This window comes from Malus sylvestris, chromosome 4, assembly GCF_916048215.2.
Source record: "Malus sylvestris chromosome 4, drMalSylv7.2, whole genome shotgun sequence".
Classification (NCBI taxonomy): domain Eukaryota; kingdom Viridiplantae; phylum Streptophyta; class Magnoliopsida; order Rosales; family Rosaceae; genus Malus; species Malus sylvestris.
In genome coordinates, this window is record NC_062263.1 from 15704417 (window position 1) to 15711665 (window position 7249).

Consider the following 7249-nt stretch of genomic DNA (forward strand, 5'->3'; position numbering starts at 1 on the left):
TGTATACAAGGGTTGGAATATTGTCTTGACCAAATGGGTACTGTTATCATAATTTAAAATAACAACAAAATCTTCTCATATTAAGTGAGGTTGGTTATATGAATTTTAGAATACCACCGTACTTAGCTTTGTGTCATGTCTTCCGTTATATCCAAGTTGTCCAAAGTTTTTTCTTAGAGTCTCTTTCTAAGTCTTCCTAGTCCTTTCTTTACTTTTTAACCTTCATCTGATTCTTAATCATATATTCTAACCGAACCATCTATAGATGTCCAAATTACTTTAGTCGATTATATCTCATCTGTTATCATAATTTAAAATAGACAAAAAAAATTCAAGTCATGGGGTTTTGTAATTTACATATTGGGTGTTGTGACTTGAATCTGTTTCGGTAAAAAAAAACCCATCTTTTTCACACAGTGTCGTTTATCGGGAAGAAAATTCCCTTCACTCTGTCACTGTTTGTGGTGTGGTTTATGTTTTAATTTTTTCACAATATATATATATATATATATATATATATATATATATGAAAACCGTTATTAGCATTACAAAAATATTATTTTACACTCTTTATAAATATAATCTTCTTATTAATTATAAAAAATTTGAAATACAGAATAAAATTTTTAAAATGCAAGTAATAATAATAATAATAATAATAATAATAATAATAATAATAATAATAATAATAATTACAGAGTAAGAAGCATAAGCGAAGACGCACCAAAGCACGAGAGGTATATTTTGGCACCAATGGAAACAGGAACACGAAAAACACAGAAAACAACAAAACGATGAGAGGGAGTGGAAGAAAATACCACCCAAAAGTTTGGCGTTAAAAAGAATAAATCCTGAATAAAAAAAAAGTGACAGGGGAGAGCAAGAAGAAGCAAAAGACAACGAGCTCCAAAAACCACCAGGTAGATTGAGATAATAACAAGAGAGATAGAGAGAGAAAGAAGAGAGAGGAGAGAGAGTTTGGCTTGTTCATAAAGCTAGGAATTTTTGCAAATGTCACAAGATTCTGAGGGGATAAAGACGATTGAGCAGTGGAGATGGTCCGAAATGCAAGGCCTTGAGCTGCTGCCGGATGCTGCCGATCCTTTTAAAACCAACCCAGCAGCAAACCCAGCAACCCCATCTAACCCATCAGCAACAACATCAACTCCCCAAGGGGCGGAGAGAATGGAGAGCTCCGAGCCCAGAAAGGACTCCACCGGCGGCGGCGAAAAGCCAGATTCTTTACCCGCAGTTCAGTTCAAAGAACTCTTCAGATTCGCTGATGGGTTGGATTACGTTCTGATGGCAATTGGATCAGTCGGAGCTCTCGTGCATGGCTGCTCTCTCCCCATTTTTCTCCGGTTCTTCGCCGATCTTGTTAATTCTTTTGGCTCGAATGCAAACGACATGGATAAGATGATGCACGAGGTTTTGAAGGTTCTGTATGAAACGAAACTAAATCTTAGTATGTTGTTATGAATGTGGTGATCGGATCAAAACTCCATTTTTTTTACTGACCTTTTTTGGGATTGTGAATTTTTTGCAGTACGCATTGTACTTTCTGGTGGTTGGAGCTGCCGTATGGGCGGGTTCATGGGCCGGTGAGCTTTTAACCGTTGGCTTTTTTAAAAGTTTGGGTTTTCGTTTCGGGGTTTTTTTCTAATGCGAGGACTGAGGACTTTTTTCTAAATTTGGGTTGCAGAGATTTCTTGTTGGATGTGGACCGGAGAGCGGCAGTCAACCAAGATGAGGATCAAGTACCTTGAGGCCGCTCTGAGCCAGGACATTCAGTACTTTGACACGGAGGTTCGAACTTCGGACGTCGTTTTCGCAATCAACACCGATACAGTGATGGTCCAGGACGCCATTAGTGAGAAGGTGAAGCAAGCAGAATGCTCCAAACTTGGCTTGAAAATTCAAGTTGCTAAATTTGGTTCTCATTTGGGATTGGTTTTTTTTGTGCAGTTGGGTAATTTCATTCACTATATGGCAACATTTGTGTCAGGATTCGTGGTGGGTTTTACTGCTGTGTGGCAATTAGCACTTGTCACACTTGCTGTTGTTCCGCTGATAGCGGTGATCGGAGGCATTCATACCACCGCATTAGGCAAAATCTCAGGCAAGAGCCAAGAAGCTCTTTCACAAGCAGGACACACGGTGGAACAGGTGAGAAAATGTATCTTCCGATTAGCTCATCTCCATTTCCGAGTTTCGATTTTTACTTGATTTGTGGAAAATTTGAGCAGTTTCTGCACATGGGGTTTAGCTGATTTGTAGCCAAATTGCAGACTGTAGCTCAAATTCGAGTTGTTTTGTCGTATGTTGGGGAATCGAGAGCGCTACAAGCATACTCCTCGGCATTGAAGGTGGCTCAGAAGCTTGGTTACAAAAGTGGATTTGCTAAAGGAATGGGACTCGGAGCGACTTACTTTGTAGTTTTCTGCTGTTATGCACTTCTTCTATGGTATGGAGGTTATCTTGTTAGGCACCACTTCACCAACGGCGGTCTTGCCATCGCTACCATGTTTGCTGTCATGCTAGGTGGAATGTAAGTGCTGTGTTGCGTTCGTATTAGTGTAAAAATATTTTACTAGTTAAGATACCGTTTGCTCATGATTCACTTTGATCAACAGAGGATTGGGACAGTCTGTCCCAAGCATGGGCGCATTTGTGAAGGCTAAAGTTGCAGCTGCGAAGATTTTCAAAATTATTGATCACAAACCGGGCATGGACCGCAATAGCGAAGCAGGAGTGGAATTAGAGTCTGTTACCGGACTAGTTGAGCTGAAAAATGTAGATTTTTCCTACCCTTCGAGGCAGGATGTTCGTATCCTCAACAATTTCTCGCTGAATGTTCCGGCTGGAAAGACCATTGCTTTGGTTGGTAGCAGTGGCTCTGGTAAGAGCACTGTGGTCTCCCTCATTGAGAGGTTTTATGATCCTTCCTCAGGTAAATAATCCAGTCATTTCACTTCCAATGTCTTTGTTCCAAATCCAAACACAAGTTAATGTTGTTTCCGAGTTCATCTAGTTCAAAGTGGTCATGTATTTTGGTTTACAAATCGATTGTTATATGAAACAGGACAAGTGCTGCTAGATGGACATGACATAAAGACATTGAAACTAAAGTGGCTGAGGCAGCAAATTGGGCTTGTGAGTCAAGAACCAGCTCTGTTTGCTACCACCATTAAAGAAAACATACTTTTGGGGCGGCCTGATGCCGACCAGGTTGAGATCGAAGAAGCTGCCAGAGTTGCCAATGCCCATTCATTTATTATCAAACTTCCTGACGGTTTTGATACTCAGGTTAGCTAATTAAGACAGTAAGATGTAATTATCAATTCACAAATTAGCAAGGTTCAAGGGCGAATCTGAACCCCCTCTGAGATACTTGTCCGATACCCGAAACAATTAGCATTGTTTAGAACGTCCACCCCATTTAGCACTTAAAATCTCTTAATTTGAGAGCCTAAACTGATCTAAAATTTGAAGTTTGGATCTGGAGTGAAAGGAGCCAGATTCAGGTCAAAATCTGATGGCATATAGTTGATTGCTTCTACTATATTATTAAAAGATGCATTGGTTTATTTGGTCAACAAACAAGACCCAACTTTATCTTTAGGTTTTTTTTTTTAATTTATTAATTTTAAATAAAAGTCAATGTGGGGAAGCGTTTGGTCATGTCTGCATATTGTAGAAAGTAACATGGTGCAGTCAACAATACATGTGCAGGAATCAGTAAGGATTGGCATATCCATGGTGAAACATTGACTGATTAAATATAGTAAGTACAATACAAATGAAGAAAAACGAAGTTCGAATCCCCCTCCCCATAGATTAGAGTAGTTTAGAATGCCGTCCTCTAAAAAACATGGTACTTATTTGTCCGTGATTAAAGATTATAAAGGGTGTAAAGAAACTAAATTATGTAATGAGCCTAATGATTTTGATTTTGAAGATTAAACAGATAATAATTTGAACATAACAAGTGGCTAAAGCCTGCTGAAATTTTTCATTTCTTTTTATACATTATGTCTGGGATTAAATAAGAATGATCGAATTAATGGAAAAACTGAACTTAGATGTAAAATTATACGCAAATTAATGATAAGTTGAAAATGGCAGGTAGGGGAGAGAGGACTACAATTGTCTGGAGGACAGAAGCAGAGAATAGCCATAGCAAGGGCAATGTTGAAAAACCCAGCAATCCTGCTATTAGACGAGGCAACGAGTGCATTGGACTCTGAGTCGGAAAAGCTGGTGCAAGAAGCCCTTGACCGGTTTATGATTGGAAGGACAACTCTTGTCATTGCCCATCGCCTATCAACCATTCGCAAAGCTGACCTTGTAGCTGTACTCCAACAAGGAAGTGTTTCTGAAATTGGAACCCATGATGAACTTTTCTTGAAAGGAGAAAACGGTGTCTATGCCAAGCTCATCCGGATGCAAGAGATGGCACACGAAACTGCTCTCAACAATGCGAGAAAGAGTAGCGCAAGGTAGGATCCACACATTGTCGATTCTTTATTGTTTCTTGAACATTTAATTATCTCTATTGTAAATGGATAGTTTTAAGCTTGACAAATAGATATGCTTATCACGGTTCTTCATTTTGCAGGCCTTCTAGTGCCAGAAACTCTGTAAGCTCACCTATAATTGCCAGAAATTCCTCATATGGTCGATCACCATACTCACGCCGGCTATCGGACTTTTCTACTTCTGATTTTAGCTTCTCCCTTGATGCCTCATATCCCAATTACCGACTTGAAAAACTACCGTTCAAGGAGCAAGCTAGTTCCTTCTGGCGCCTTGCTAAAATGAACTCTCCTGAGTGGGTTTATGCTTTATTTGGTTCAGTTGGATCTGTTGTTTGTGGTTCTCTAAGTGCTTTCTTTTCATATGTTCTAAGTGCTGTCCTCAGTGTTTACTACAACCCGGACCATGCCTACATGATCAAACAAATTAATAAGTACTGTTACTTGTTAATTGGGCTTTCATCAGCTGCACTTATCTTCAACTCATTACAACATTTCTTTTGGGATATTGTGGGAGAAAACCTCACAAAACGAGTGAGGGAGAAAATGCTGACAGCAGTTTTGAAAAATGAAATGGCGTGGTTTGATCAGGAGGAAAATGAGAGTGCCAGGATTTCAGCAAGGCTGGCTCTTGATGCTAACAATGTCAGATCAGCCATAGGAGACAGGATTTCTGTGATTGTACAGAACACAGCACTCATGCTTGTTGCTTGCACTGCAGGATTTGTTTTGCAATGGCGCCTTACCCTTGTCCTCATAGCAGTCTTTCCTTTTGTTGTTGCAGCCACAGTTTTGCAGGTATTTTTTCTTTTCTTAATAGTTCGTTGCACATGCGTTAGAAATCATTGGAAACTAATTGAATCTCGCCACCACATTCAGACTAGACATTTAATTGGGGGAAACACATACACAATCTACTCTAGTGAAAATTGAGGCATGTTTTACTCTGTTCCCTGATAGATTATCTATTGACACGGTCATGCAATTTACTGGTTCTTTTGTTGAATTTGTAACAGAAATTGTTCATGACGGGTTTCTCGGGAGACCTTGAAGCAGCACATGCCAAGGCCACCCAACTAGCTGGGGAGGCCATAGCCAATGTAAGGACTGTTGCTGCATTCAATTCAGAGGGAAAAATTGTTGGTCTTTTCTCCAGAAACCTCCAGATTCCACTACGCCGGTGCTTTTGGAAGGGCCAGATTGCTGGAAGTGGATTTGGGATAGCTCAGTTTGCACTTTATGCTTCCTATGCTCTAGGTCTTTGGTATGCTTCTTGGCTAGTGAAGCATGGAATCTCCGACTTCTCAAAGACAATTCGAGTTTTCGTGGTCCTCATGGTGTCTGCAAATGGTGCAGCAGAAACATTAACCCTGGCGCCTGACTTTATCAATGGTGGTCGAGCCATGCGATCAGTGTTTGAACTCCTTGACCGCAAAACTGAAATTGAACCTGATGATCCAGATGCTACTGTAGTCACTGATCGTCTGCGTGGAGAAATTGAATTGAAGCATGTAGACTTCACTTACCCTACTCGCCCTGATGTCCCTATTTTCCGTGACCTCTCCCTTCGTGCCCGAGCAGGCAAGACTCTTGCCCTTGTTGGTCCTAGTGGATGCGGTAAGAGCTCAGTCATTGCACTGATACAGCGATTCTACGACCCAACATCAGGACGAGTTCTGATTGATGGGAAGGATATTCGAAAATATAATCTGAAGTCCCTAAGAAGGCACATTGCCTTGGTTCCCCAGGAGCCATGCCTCTTTGCAACAACTATATACGAAAATATTGCTTATGGACACGAGTCAGCAACTGAGGCTGAGATCATTGAAGCTGCAAACCTGGCTAACGCTCACAAGTTCATATCTGCATTGCCGGAGGGTTACAAAACATTTGTTGGGGAACGGGGAGTTCAGTTATCTGGAGGACAGAAACAAAGAGTTGCAATTGCTAGGGCTTTATTGAGGAAGGCAGAGGTTATGCTTCTTGATGAGGCAACAAGTGCACTTGATGCTGAATCAGAGAGATCTATTCAAGAGGCACTAGAGCGTGCTTGCTCGGGAAAAACCACAATTGTGGTTGCACACAGACTATCGACCATCAGAAATGCACATGTCATTGCAGTGATTGATGATGGAAAGGTGGCAGAGCAAGGATCCCACTCCCATCTATTGAAAAATTACCCGGAAGGGTGTTACGCGCGCATGATACAGCTACAAAGATTCACCCACACCCAAGCCGTTGGAATTGCATCAGGTTCAAGTTCATCAATAAAACCCCTAGAAGAGGAAGAAAGAGAAGGAAAGTAAGGTGAAGTCTCATACCCGTAAAGAGGAGTATATCCCCACATACCCCTTCTGATATTTTGTTTCTGTTTTTGTTTTTCTGTTTTTGGTATAGTATATGTATTATCTTTCTTCTTCCCCCTATTTTTACCATATATGTTCTACCATCTTTATGAATCTTTGATGAAAATAATAGTTGACAAACACTTACCTTGAGAGAAATTGAGACGATTAACACGATGCCAACCCTGCAAGAGATTCTTATCTATCCCCCGGTTGTATATTCTCTCGAGTCTAGGTCACGTACGAGATAATAGTTAGATAAACAAAGTGCGATATACAACCAGTTACATGGCAAATTCTCGCTAACCCTACTTTTCGAAACATGTTGACAACTTGACGTACAAACCTACATGTGTGCATGCCTTAATT

General features: G+C 40.6%; 1 protein-coding gene across 1 annotated transcript; it reads left to right on the plus strand.

Moving 5' to 3' along the window:
* Positions 1-800: 800 nt before the first annotated feature.
* LOC126618475 (ABC transporter B family member 1-like) lies at positions 801-7021 on the plus strand. The gene is made up of 10 exons (XM_050286552.1): positions 801-1437; positions 1547-1601; positions 1703-1878; positions 1966-2166; positions 2289-2548; positions 2634-2950; positions 3083-3306; positions 4126-4499; positions 4619-5333; positions 5552-7021. Exons 1-10 carry the CDS (start codon positions 1012-1014, stop codon positions 6839-6841), a joined length of 4038 nt encoding a protein of 1345 aa, XP_050142509.1. The 5' UTR covers positions 801-1011; the 3' UTR covers positions 6842-7021.
* The last annotated feature ends 228 nt before the right edge of the window (positions 7022-7249 follow it).